The sequence below is a fragment of the Patiria miniata genome, unplaced genomic scaffold (genome assembly GCF_015706575.1).
Source record: "Patiria miniata isolate m_02_andy unplaced genomic scaffold, ASM1570657v1 HiC_scaffold_6, whole genome shotgun sequence".
Classification (NCBI taxonomy): Eukaryota; Metazoa; Echinodermata; class Asteroidea; order Valvatida; family Asterinidae; genus Patiria; species Patiria miniata.
Genome location: NW_024037073.1, coordinates 14,197,522 through 14,210,913, shown reverse-complemented (window position 1 = coordinate 14,210,913; position 13,392 = coordinate 14,197,522). Strand labels below are relative to the sequence as shown.

Genomic DNA, 13,392 nt, shown 5'->3' with positions numbered 1-13,392 from the left:
AAAAAAATCAGGTAAAAAAAAAAAAAGCCGCGTCGCCGCACCACTTTTTGGGCAAGCTCCATACCAGAAACCGGAGACTTTTTTTTTTGGCCTAATAGTAAATATACAAAAACTGCAAGATCCCCGTTCGAATCACTTTTATATAGGAAGTGAGAAAACCACCACAATTAAAATAACAGTACAACGGAACTTAGCAAATCAGCCGAAATAATGTGTCCTAATATCTGTGTCCTAATATAATACATATCGAAAACTTTTGTGTTTTATGAGCCAAGGATAACTATAAAACCAATCATTTCAATAACCAACCAGTTACCCGAAGTCTTGCAGATAATGATACAAAGGTCAAGTTAAGCCATTCCGCACTCTAAAAGTAAAATAGTGACAAACACTCCAAGTTGTTCCTCCATGGCTCCTTAAAAAGAGTGGAAGTTAATTCACTCTTTTAGAGTGGTTCTTCACTCTAAGAGAGTGAAAATCCACTCGTAAAAGTTTGTACCCCCATAATGCTCTTTAAAAGAGTCTTGTTTTTTCTTCACTCTTTTAAATTTAGGGATTATGACAAGACAAGAACAACGATACCACATTGATCATAAGACCGGGCAACGATTATGTATTCGGTAAACGTCCAAGAAACAGGCATGCAAGACCCTGACCGGTTTTTTTTTTGGTCAGGTTTATTTTAGCCGTGGTGGCTTCCTGACCTATATAATATAAGATTTCTCAAAAATCAGTGATTCCACTTTCCAAATTTGAATTTCCTTAAAAATTGTCATATTCCTGAAATTTCCGTAGAATTGTCTCTGTATTTCCTGATCTTCTTCTTAAATAAATGTAACTTGAAGCCACAATGGTTGTAATAAGATTGATAATTCCTACAGGTTTATTTTTTTTCAGAAGTCTCTTCGAAGCTCACTGCGCGTCCTCATCATCTGCACTTGCTTTCATATTTTTATGCAGACTGCGGCTTCGGCTCTTTCTGGGACGCGGCCCTCCAGCAGCCGTACACAAATTTAATATGTTTTCAATGATATTTCTTATATTTATGCAATTTCTTTTGAAAAGTCTTTTGAATTTTGGATTTCCTTAAATTTTCTTTAAATTTTTTCGTTTCCTCAATTGCCTACGCCTGCCAAAGCACGATTTGCATGCCGTTTTCTCTGCTAGGCTATTAAAGCATTTTGTGGTCCATGAACTTGAGGATTTGTAAAAAAAAAAAAAATATTATGTGAAATGAATAGCGCCACCAGTTGCTCATCGCGGAACTGTATTGACGGTGACCGTGACCCGAATAATCATACCGAATCGAAGGTCAATTGGCAAGTTGCATGCTTGGACCGTCCTCGACCATGGCCGCTGTACTCGGACTGGATAGGATAGAAACAATTCCAACGATGGGAAGATGAATGGTTTGTTGAGACAAGCTATCGTTGGAACACTGAGAACACGTAGTCGTATTGCATGCGCAGGGCAGTGTGCTAACATGACAAGCATTGCGGTCTTTCCGCCGTCGAGTTTCATAGACGACACTGTGTCCGTCGTAGTCAGTGGTTTGGCACCGAACACTCGCGTTAGCTTACGGTCAAGTGTGCAGGATAGAGACAAGGTTTTCCAAGCCGTGGGTCATTTTGAAGCTGATGGGGATGGTAAAGTGGACCTTAACGCCCAGCAATCACTGGGTGGTAGCTACACAGGTAGGCCATATAGATGTTAAGTAATGTTTTCGAAAACGGAATAAAGCATAATGATCTTTCAGTGAATTTGAGACGGTCCCAACTTAATTTCAGGTGGGACCATTCCAAGGGGCGGATCCAGGAAGTTTTGCCGGGGGGGGGGGCAGGCCAGTCAGATTTCTTTATGTCCCAGTGGCGGAACAAGTTTGTGTGTGTGTGTGCGTGTGTGGATGTGTGTGGGGGGGGGGGGGGGGAAGTTCGCAGATGTAGACAGGTTTTGTTCCCGAACACTTGACGTCCGTACCATATCAAATTTAAGGGGTGGGGGGGGGGGCGCTGTTCAAATCGAGTGATCATGCACACTATCGGACAATAGTGCAACTTCTCATTTGGGATAACTTTCTACTTATTTTTAAAAACCCGCAAATACAAATCAAATAAATTTAATAATAATCCCAAAATGTTATACACACAACGTGTAAATCTCTTCAGGGCTATCGGAGATTCACTAATTGCATTCACTGAAAAATTGCCTGGGTTACTTTTACCCAAGCAAAGGGTGAAAACTGCAACAACCGACATTGGGTTGTGCTTTACCCAATTGTTTCGGTTACAGTTCCTGTACAATTCAACCAAAGCTTGTGGTGATACAAGACCAAATTTAATGTAGTCTGGTATGACCACAAAATTGTGTTGAATTTAACAGAAATTCTAACCCAAACAATGGGGTAAAGGACAACCCAATTTTGGGTATTTGCAGTTTTTACCTTTGCTCGGTTTGGGTAAAATTAGCAATTGTTCAGTGTTTAGCACTCAATGTCCTAACTTCAAGCATTTCATCCCCAATAAGAGATTTCCGACCTTGTTTATTCATGACTTTAATGGAGATGCTAGAAGATATGTGTTTGTTTTCTCAGGTTTGGAACCCATGGGGTTGTTTTGGAGCCTCGGCCCTGCACCAGGCCAAAAGAGGGGTATTCGCTTCGCAAAGCAAGACGTCACGGAACCTGTCGAGTTCACCTTTGCCGTGTACAATGAGCATTTGGAGTTGCCGTTGCTCATCACAGCACAACCACTGGCCGTCACTCAAACACGGAGATGGTACATGAAGGAGAGTGAAGTGGACAGAATCAAGATACACTCAGGGAAGATCCGAGGAATTCTCTATAAACCAAAAGGTTGGCTCGGATTAATATCATTATAACCCTACATGTAATACCAATGTATAAGTTAAGAAAGTGCTCGATGCCAGTCATTAATTAAGCTGATGCTGAATTATACATTGTAAGCATAAGTAAATAAATTATTATCATGATAAACAATATTGTGGCCGAAGGTCTAGCGTGGCCTCTCGGTAATCCAACGGTTCCAGGGGGCCAATACATCATCAATCTAATTTCTAATTTCTAAGAATAAGAATTATCGAGCACTGAGGTTCTTGAATTTTTGAATACACACTGAAGTGCTAGCTGAGCGGTCCAAGGGGTTTATTTTCACAGTAGGGACTCGTCTAAAACGTCTAGTTCTAGACAGTGGCGTTGTGGGCTAAAATTTGGCGAGATGAAACGTCTCCTCCAGAACTACCAAATAGCGCTCCACACACGCATGGCATTCTATCGGGCATTCATTAGAGCACAACTGGCATAGGCCTACGCGTGCCAGACGTGGACGCTTACGAAAAAGCACAGGAGTGTCGCCTCACCTCGACCCATACCCTGCTCTTGCGCCGATTAGCCCGCGGTGGCTTCCGTCGAGAGACGAAAACAGGCACTGCTAAAAATATTCTAATAACGATATATATATGAGCTCTGCCAGTCCTCACCTCTTCACGAATTTGTGGCGGCACAACGCCGCAAGTTCACCGCACACCTGATACGCCAACCGAACCAGCGCCACACCAAACAGCTACTATTCAATGCCGATTCCTACAAACAGCCTGGAAACCGCATTGGGACGATTCTAGAGCAAGCTGAATTTTGAGAAATGTTGTTGACTCAAAAGCAAGCCTAGGCCTCCCTCCAATAACTACACAACCTGTGGTTGGAGTTGATTGATTGATTAAATGGGAGAAATTTAGTGTCGGCCAAGGGAAACGGAGATATGGAGACCAAACGAAGGCTGGAGGGACAAGACAATTGAACCAGGGGACGGCAGACGAAATGAAATGGCTCCGGGTGAAACTTTTAATACCGTCGTCTAACAGTTTGCTCTGTTTATTTCTAACGCAATCTTTTACTGGTAGGGAAAGAATGACACTGTACATCATACAGAAATTTAGCTGCACGATCCGCATCCCTTGCTCGGTCTCCCTGAAGAACATGTACGCACTGTGATACATTTACTCTAAAAAAATACCCAGGATCCCAAACTGTCCCAATTCATTACACTTTATATTATGCGTATTTTGTATTTATTGTTCAGGACCAGGTCCATTTCCAGCCGTGATCGATATGTTTGGTCTAGCAGGTGGAGTCATTGAATACCGGGCAGCTATGCTGGCTTCCAAGGGAATCATCGCCCTTGCTCTTCCCTACTTTAGTTACGAGGACCTGCCTCGGTCTTTCCATCATCTGGAGTTTGAATATTTTGAGGTATGCATAGACCGGACATCCTTTAAAAAAAACCACCTTGGAAATTACACATAAAGAGTAATGATTGGTACATTATAAACTATTATAAGTTTTTTTTTAATGTCATCTTTGTGGAAACAAAGCGCTACATCGGTGCATCATGCGGCTGTCTATAGGGGGAAAATGGGCATAATGTCCACCCTTCCTTGATAAAGGAATCAGAAGCAGTATACACATTGCAAGGCAATTTGACTGCTACCCAGGTTTCGCTAAAAGGCAAGTAATGTTTGTCCTGGCGTATATAGCAGCTCCATTGACGCCGGGTTCATTTCAGCTTTCCCTTTATTGCTTTCTGTACTGCTTCCGCAGGAGGCAACTGCCTGGCTATCCTCGCAATCCTTCGTGTCTCCCAATGCTACAGGTATTGTAGGCACATCCTTTGGAGGCAGCATAGCTCTTGAAATGGCTGCAAGACTTCCCCAGGTTAGTTCAAACCTTTGTTGTCCTATCTCCAGATTCATTTGTCATCGGTCGGTGCATCAATCTTGGCACTTATGTATTACAAAGTTAATGAACCAGGGATGATAGTTTTTGGTCTTTGGCTGGGGGTGGGTTGATGTAAGGTCCAGGAATCATGATGGACTCTCTTGTGTTCAATGTCATGCTTCCAACAAATGATTGTATAATGCTCTCACGTAGGCACCCGCCTTTTGGTAGTTTCTAATGTGTTACAAACGTTGAATTCAAAGTAAAATAATGCATTAGACATCCCTCCTATTTTTCTTTCTAGTTGTCGCCCCTTCCCTTGCCCCGCTCGCACACCCTTGACCTAATAAATGTTACAACTATTTCTTCGTCTTAGATAAAGGCGGTTGTTGCTACTTCATGCCTTCCATTTTTTAAAACGCTCCTCACGTACCGCGGGGAAAGGACGCCTTCTTCACATCCGCCAGTAAGTCACATCAGTATGTATGTAGTAGTACATACTGATGTATACATAATTGAGTTCTGTTTACATATCAAGGGGCGTCATGATTAAATAATTTTGATGCAATAATGTTCCGGGCTTGTTATGAGTGCAGTATGTTGTGTTGATAGCGATAAAATAAAAACGTTGAATTACGTCAAAACACCATTCGAGTCTTATTCGTGGTTGTTTGCTCCTCATTGAATATAATCTCAGAAGTGCGTTAGGGACTTTGATAAAGCAAGAAATAAAGGGATAACCGATTGTCCTAGTTCATTATTTGAATTTTGGTTTCAGGTCGATCCAGAGAAAGGCTACATGAGCAAAGAAGGCTTTGCGATGAAAGAAATGTTTACGGAGGACGTCTGTAACTTACCCGACGAGGAACTAATCGATGTAAGCTCTGTTTAGAGAGGAAGATGTTTCTGAATCAGTATTCTTGAAATACTATTTGCTTACTAAATTTTCCATTTCATTGTCTTTACCAAGATGCCATCGTTTTCAGAGCATTACAGGCCGAAACCAGTCGCCGCATTATCCCTTGGCCCTTCTTTACAAATGCAAATGAGTGAAATAATAATAAACATACAATTTCGAAAAGAGTTTGGACGTACAACCACCAGCTGGCGGCATAAATTTGTAACTAATGTTCAAATATGAAACCGGGCTTAATCAGCCACAAGGATAGTGTTTAATTACACTCTAATACACGACTTCCGTGTAACGTCTGCCATTTATTGCATAATTCAAGAGCTTAACGTTGGGTTTCATGTTTGTTTATCCAGATGCAGAACTCGGAGGCACGTTTCCTTTTCGTCCTTGGGGAGGACGATCAAAATGTCCCCGCCGCAGAGGGCGCCAGACGGACGGTGCAGAAGATGCAGTCTCACAATAAGACTAACTACGAGTTGCTGAGCTACAAGGGGGCGGGGCATCTTCTGGAACCCCCTTTCCAACCTGCAGGCAGAGGGATCTATAATGCTCCACTGGGTATGTATGCCCTTCAGTCACTAGGTTTTTTTTTTATTAAAGTGGTGTTTACAAAAATAACAGTTTTTAACATCCTTTTCAAAAAGTCTGTTGCGGAACTTGCGAATTTGTCCATGACGCGGCCTCTTGTAGGGGCTTCAATTGCGCTACTCTCGTCAGTCGGGTTCCTCCTATTTACAATATTCGTACAAATAGACCTATCTATCGCCCACGCTTGGTTGGCACAATTTGCCAAATACGGGTTGCAAAACTGTGGAAGGTCCAACACTACAAAAATGGAGAATAGTTATTAATTATTACACACATATTATTTGATTGTTGAAAATACAAAATAATCAACAAACACTACAAAAGACTTCGTAAACATGCATTTATCTTTTGTTATGAGGGTGTTATGGGGACCTTTTGGAAAAATATATAGCCAACCACGGCATCAATTTATGCGCTTGCGGCAGCCCATACAAAATGGCGCTCATTGTTTACACACAATAGAAAGGTCTATAGGAAAATCAAATTCAGTGTTGTATCATTTCCGTTCAAATGACATATGATCGCGATTGTGATGAAATGTCCAGGAACCGTTCGGGATACTTTGAAGTATTAAAAGAAGTTGACAATGTTTTCTTCCCACGCCTTTTCGTTCGGATTTTAACATTTACCACTTAAAAAGCTATCAAAAATTTCGTTAAACATTTTAATATTTTCCTTGCAACAATGACAATGTTTTTGCAGACCACGTGCTGGATTTCGGTGGAGAGATGAAAGCACACGCTCATGCCTGTCAGGATGTTTGGTCTAAGACTCTTTCCTTCTTGCGAAGACACCTAATGACCACTGAAGGAGACGGACATCAACTAACATCATCGTCAAGAATTAGCAAGCTTTAAGTTCTGGTGAATTTAAACGTCATGTATATGGAGATCAATGGCTGCGACCGCGCCGCGCCCTCTATCGTTCAGTTAAAACCAATTTGTTGCCAGGCCAGCCAGGCGGAACGCCTGGCTAGGCTGCATGTATAATTATACTGGGCCTTTCAAGTTCGTCGACTCGTCAGTCTGGTTCTCTAGTCCCTTAGTTGTATTCGTGTTGTTGGCTCATTGATGGGCCGACAGGAGGTACAAACTCAAAGAAATATGTAATTAAAAAAAATAACGCAAAAGAACTAATTTTATTGCAACTTTTGAGGCTTGATATTGAGCAGGAAATCACATGAGAAATGACTCGGACACATCTTTGGAAAAAAACAATAAAAGACTCTTGGCCCGAACATTGGCGTATGTAGGTTTCGAGTCTGGGATGAACACAAAGTGGGGAATAATCTGAACATTTTCAAATCTACAAATACATGTATTTTCATGGGGGAGGGATCGGCTGGCATCAAGAGGGAAGTAACTGCCAAAAATATTCAATGTCAACAGTTTTCTTTAATGTGGTATTAAACAAGAAAACAAGTACTTAAAGTAATTATATATTATGTACAATCAATAAAATTATTCCAGCTGAGCAATATTGTGTAGTTATTGTAAATGTGTATAATGTCCAGATAAATTAACAATTTTTTTTGAAAATTTAAATGCATTTTCTATGCTACCTATAGTGGCAATTATTAAAACTGCAACCATTCTTGATGTCCTTGAGGGCCAAGTTTTGATGGTCTGCTCTTTTCCACTCTTATCTCATCAAAAAAAATATAGCATTTGTCAAATGAAGTATTTTAAGTTAAAAGTTATTATCTGGAAAACTGTGAGACTGAGACAACGCTCAATATCTCGTTTAAATATTTTTGTTTGTACCATGTTTCATAATGACAGGTCTTTCCCGAACGCAAATTGTGCAAACCTTACTTTTGAGTAAGTATTTTACGCGTACTTGCTTCAGTGAATCCTAAGGAACTCTCGACATCCAGAGTAGCCGATCAATATTGTACCAAGAGATAAGACGAGGTTGCATGGGGCGTCGCGAGGGGGGGGGGGGGGGGGGGGGGGGGGGGGGGGCAAGGGGTGCTTCCCCCCCCCCCCGGAAAAGCAAAAAAAAAGAGAGGGAAAAAAGAAGAAAAAAAAGAGGCGCGAAGTCACATTGGCAAAATTTCCCTGCCCCCCTCTAAAACTGATAAATCGAGAATATGTTGAGAAGTACAGGATTGTTTGGGGAAAAAATTGCCCCCCTCTAGAAAAAATCCTGGCGACGCCCATAGGCCGGGAGGCTGTAAAATATATGCTTCATCTCCGATCTAAATGGGAGACTTTTGAGACGGTGGTGCACGGCAGCAAACATACCGGTCCTTTTCAATACGGGCGATTCCAAATAGTGCGGCTCCAAGAGTTTGCAGCGCGTTGGCCAATCACAATGCGCGAAATCAGTCGACCTTTTCCAAACGGGCGTTGGGTCGACAGATTTTGCGCATTGTGATTGGCCAACGCGTTGCAAACTCTTGGAGGCGCACTATTGGGAATCGCCCGTATTGTTTAACCCTAAAGGGGCCGGGGGGGGGCGGAATCCGCCCCCCCCAAAAAAAATTTTCCGCGATAGCTTCTAAAAAAATTTTTTTCGCGACCCAAGCTGTTATGACTTTTTAGCCTCGAGCTTTGCGCATCTTTTGATACCAAAAACATAAAAATCGGACCACGGGTTGGCCCGTAGCGAAAAATTTTTCGGCGCTACGCGCCGTGAAAACTGAATTTTCGCATATACGTCGTGTACACCGAGCAGAATTGCCATTCATACATATGAATAATTAATTAGCCATAATTCCAAAACCCTTTGACCTACAGTCATGAAATTTCTTGGGCATGTTAAGGAAGAGTTGCTCTATGCATGTGCTGAGTTTCAAAATTTTTCGTCACTCGATGGCCGAGATCTTAGGGGGGGGGGCGGAATCCGCCCCCCCCCCCGGCTGAGAGATGGTCAAAATAACCCGGCCCCTTTAGGGTTAAGTCATGTTTAAGCTAAAAGGACCGGTATGTTTGCTGCCACCAACGTCTCAAAAGTCTCCAATTACATTGTGCAATTTAGCGTCAACGTATCATTGTACTGGACAATTTTGAATGCCAATTTTGCAGTAAGAATTAGGTGAAAGTGCTTTTACGATAAACATGTTTTGGATCTCGGATAACCTGACCCATCCCGGCAACTCAGTCTATTTTTTTTTGATGAATCAGAAAGAACCACTCTCAATGTAACAGGTGAATGATATTTTGGATCATTTTGGATATCAGAACATGTAGTTTGATATATACACTCAACGAAAAAGTTGTCTAGCCCCCCCCCAAAAAAAAAAAAATCCATAAAAAAATGCACTAGCAAAATGTAAGAATTTTACGTACATGGGAACGTTCTCCCCCTAAATGAGAAGGGTGCATTTTGTACACTTTTAGTTAATATAGTGTCACTGCCGCTGGAACAAACTTTTGCCAGTGGGTGCTGGAATTTTTGAAGGATAGACAAAATTAATGCAAAAGCGGAGCGCAAAGCCCTTACGTCGTGGCTTAATTTGGAATATGGATGCTAGGCCTATGTGGTGCAATCTGAGGCGCTTTCTGGCCACTTTCATTTGAATTTTTTAGCAAAAGTGTTTTGAGATTATAAAGACAATTTATTTCATTACAGCCGAGTCTTGTTAATACAAACTCGTTCGGACCTAGCCAAATTGTTTGTTATATCAGATTTTTGTATTAAGAGGAACATCAGTCCCATTCATTGTGCACATAAATGTACAGTCGGACCAAGGCTTTATGTTTGTTATAACCAGAATTTGTATTAACAGAGTTTGTACTAACGAGAGTCGACTGTATTTTGTTTAGAATATACTGTTGCTCTTAAAACGTTTAACTGTACTGAAAAGTGGAGAACCCTGTATGTTTATGTCCATATTTGGTTCCATTTAATTCTGGAAAAAGAATTGTATCATTATGCATGACATCGCATGTAAATATTATTGTTGCAAGGCTGCTTTCTTACGTTTAGTAATTACCTTCGTGGTTTTGTTTTATTTTCTGAGCCCTTACGGCGTGGGGCCACAGGGCCAGGGGCCCGCTTTAAGGTTCCGGAAAATGTTGGATTCTGGATGCACTGTGATAAAATAAACTGAAGTATACTGAAACTTATAAAACCCGAAAGGATGTTTTTGTTTCAAGTTAAAACAAATGGTTCCACTGGAAGCGGATGAATGTCTGTTCATAAATATATTCACATAGTTCTAACTCACCAAACGATGTAGCTCTCGATATATTTGCAGTGTTATTTGATTGTTACAGGGAATAGCAAATATAAAAGACTAAAAGACCAAATGCATCTTTATCAGTGGCGTATCCAGTGTGGGGGGGGGGGCACTTTGCCCCCTCCCTGGCGGATTTTTTGAAATTTTTTTTTGTCAGCAATGATTTGAAGTGTTTGTAGAGTTCTTCTGACATCAATCCCACCAAAGAAAACCCTCTCAACATCCATTACAATGCGCCGTGAAATTGTCCATATAATAATAATTGTAGTATACATAATAATGGTAAGTTTTGAAGAGCGCCCCCATTTGGAAGATGGGTTGGTTTGTACCAGCCCCCGCCGCGCTTAGCCGCGGCAAAACACGAAGGAGATATTGGTAGAGCAAGCATAATGTATAGCGTAGCGGCGCAATTTCATCGTCGTTGAACACTGCTGGCTGGAACACATTTTTGCCCGGGAGTAGGGGGTGCTGAAGTATATTCCAGCACCCCAATCCAAAAAGTTGGGGGTGCTGCAGCACCCACAGCACCCCCTGTTCCCGCGGGCCTAGTGTGCCTGATCGAGGATTTTATCAGCGTTCCCCATTGAAAATATGGCACGTTTTGATTTTCAGAGGCCCAAGTGTCCGGAGAAAATAACCTGTTTACATTTCAGCACGCCTCCCTGAAACAATTCTGGATCCACCTTGCTACCCCCCCCCCCCCAAAAAAATGTTGACTCTAGAACCGCGCCTGATATGCAGTATCACATTTCATATTGAGCAAACTGGATAGAAAAGGAGTATTATTGAGAAGGCGTGGACCTTATTATTACAATGATCGTGAAAACACGTAATGCACGTTGGAAATAATAACGCCAACTACACGATATATATCCATTATAAGCAAATTGCGGTATCGAATCAGGTTACAGGAAGAAAGTTTCCTATCCAGGGCTTACTATTGGAAACGAGGTTGGAAATAAAGTAAGCACTGGGGACGAGGTTGGTGTCCGAACATTTTGCAGTTGATGCACATTATCTAGCCTGATGAGGATAGTACGAAAGCCCATTAGCGCCACTGCAAGTATATATGTTGCGGATTATTTAATTCGTTATTACGGATTATTAATTCGTTATTACGGATTACTAATTCGTTATAACGGATTATTAATTCGTTATTACGGATTATTTAATTCGTTATTACGGATTACTAATTCGTTATAACGGATTATTTAATTCGTTATTACGGATTATTAATTCGTTATTACGGATTATTAATTCGTTATTACGGATTATTAATTCGTTATTACGGATTAATTAATTCGTTATTACGGATTATTAATTCGTTATAACGGATTATTTAATTCGTTATTACGGATTATTAATTCGTTATAACGGATTATTTAATTCGTTATTACGGATTATTAATTCGTTATTACGAATTACTCATACGTTCTGAGTCATTACTCGGCAAGTATGGCACAGGAGTGGTAAACGTTGTATGCAAAGATAGCGCCGCCTAGCGGCGCTATATACATAGGCCCCTGGTCACGTGCTCTCCACGTGTGAGAACATCAGACTTAATTCGTAATAACGAATTAATAATCCGTAATAACGAATTAAATAATCCGTTATAACGAATTAGTAATCCGTAATAACGAATTAAATAATCCGTAATAACGAATTAATAATCCGTTATAACGAATTAGTAATCCGTAATAACGAATTAATAATCCGTAATAACGAATTAAATAATCCGCAACATATATACTTGCAGTGGCGCTAATGGGCTTTCGTAGGATAGAGACACGGTCGAACGTCTGATATATCCTAACGTGCATATTAATTATGCGACGCCTCGCGCCGGCCGCGGAGTCGACTTTAGAAACGTCATTTCGAACAGAAAATGTGGACTAAGCTGTTGATTAGTCAATTTTGATGCCATGTTTTTGTAATACAACAACGGGTTACCGAAGACTTGATATAGAAGGCGCCCGCTCAATGGTCCGAATCTCGAGGTTAAGACGTCTTGTTTTGCATAATTAGTCGCCGAATCTGCTTGTATCCCAGACCTTCGCTGTGCACATGCAAGGGGATATTCCACAGACTATGCATTCCGGGAAAGAAAGAAATAGTAAGGAAAACCGAAGAAATAGGAATCTAACGTGGGACACGGCAACCAGAACCAGCAGTGATAGGTAGGCCTGAAAGTGAAGGTAATCGTGGCGTTACTTCATAGCGTGAGGACCCAGTCTTCACTGCGTGGTAATGACCGGGTTTCGGTTTGGGGGATATAGCCGCTGTTAATTGGACCGAACCGAAGTCGAGGTACATAACAGCGACCATCCCCCAACCCGGTCAATACCACGCAGTGAAGACCGGGTCCTCGCACTGTTATTCCACTGATTAAAATAATAACTCTCACTCTCTTCACTCTCCTGAAGACGGTCAGAGCATACTGACCGGAACGTCGAGTTTATACCTCTGGTTCTTTTCAGAACCATTCTCTTAGTTGAGAAATTATTCGCACATGGTGTTTCCGCAAACCTTTCATTTAGTATCTCCACCATGCACAGCCTCAAATCTTACTTAAAATAATAAGTACTTTTTTAACGAAATAAACAGTAAAAATGCTCCGAACCAGGGATCTTTGTATCCATAGCTCATATCACTATCCATGCTACTGCGGTAGCTCGACGACGACCTTAAGATCCCTTAAATTAATGTAACTGGTTAACTTCATAACAACATTGTTCTTGACATTCTGTTCTCATGAATAAACATACTTGCCCGAGCGAATAGTATACTGAATTATTCATGACTTGCCCCAGTCGTCCCGGTGTCGCGTGAATATCCGACTCCATGAAATATGGACTCGTTGGTAGTATTGCGCATGCGTAAGTATGATAATTAGGAGAGTGACTAATCACGAGCCAGGGATTAACCAATAATAGGGGGAAAGGAGTGCGATTTTCATAGGAGTCGGATTTTCATGAC

General features: G+C 41.4%; 1 protein-coding gene across 2 annotated transcripts; it reads left to right on the top strand.

The window, feature by feature from the left end:
- Positions 1-1,297: 1,297 nt before the first annotated feature.
- On the top strand, positions 1,298-7,865 carry LOC119742414 (acyl-coenzyme A amino acid N-acyltransferase 2-like). 2 transcript variants are annotated; one of them, XM_038218332.1, is made up of 8 exons: positions 1,308-1,694; positions 2,591-2,851; positions 4,095-4,264; positions 4,613-4,726; positions 5,106-5,195; positions 5,508-5,606; positions 5,996-6,200; positions 6,933-7,303. In XM_038218332.1, exons 1-8 carry the CDS (start codon positions 1,403-1,405, stop codon positions 7,085-7,087), a joined length of 1,386 nt encoding a protein of 461 aa, XP_038074260.1. In that variant the 5' UTR covers positions 1,308-1,402; the 3' UTR covers positions 7,088-7,303. The 2 variants fall into 2 exon arrangements, with proteins under 2 accessions (XP_038074261.1, XP_038074260.1); XM_038218333.1 differs by lacking the exon at positions 2,591-2,851 and having other exon boundaries at positions 1,298-1,694; positions 6,933-7,865.
- Positions 7,866-13,392: the final 5,527 nt, after the last annotated feature.

Coding starts and splice junctions, on each gene's coding strand:
- LOC119742414 (XM_038218332.1), top strand. CDS start 1,403: ATGAATGGTTTGTTGAGACAAGCTATCGTTGGAACACTGAGAACACGT. Junction 4,727..5,105: donor TGGCTGCAAGACTTCCCCAG/GTTAGTTCAAAC, acceptor TCTTCGTCTTAG/ATAAAGGCGGTTGTTGCTAC. Junction 5,607..5,995: donor CCGACGAGGAACTAATCGAT/GTAAGCTCTGTT, acceptor TTGTTTATCCAG/ATGCAGAACTCGGAGGCACG.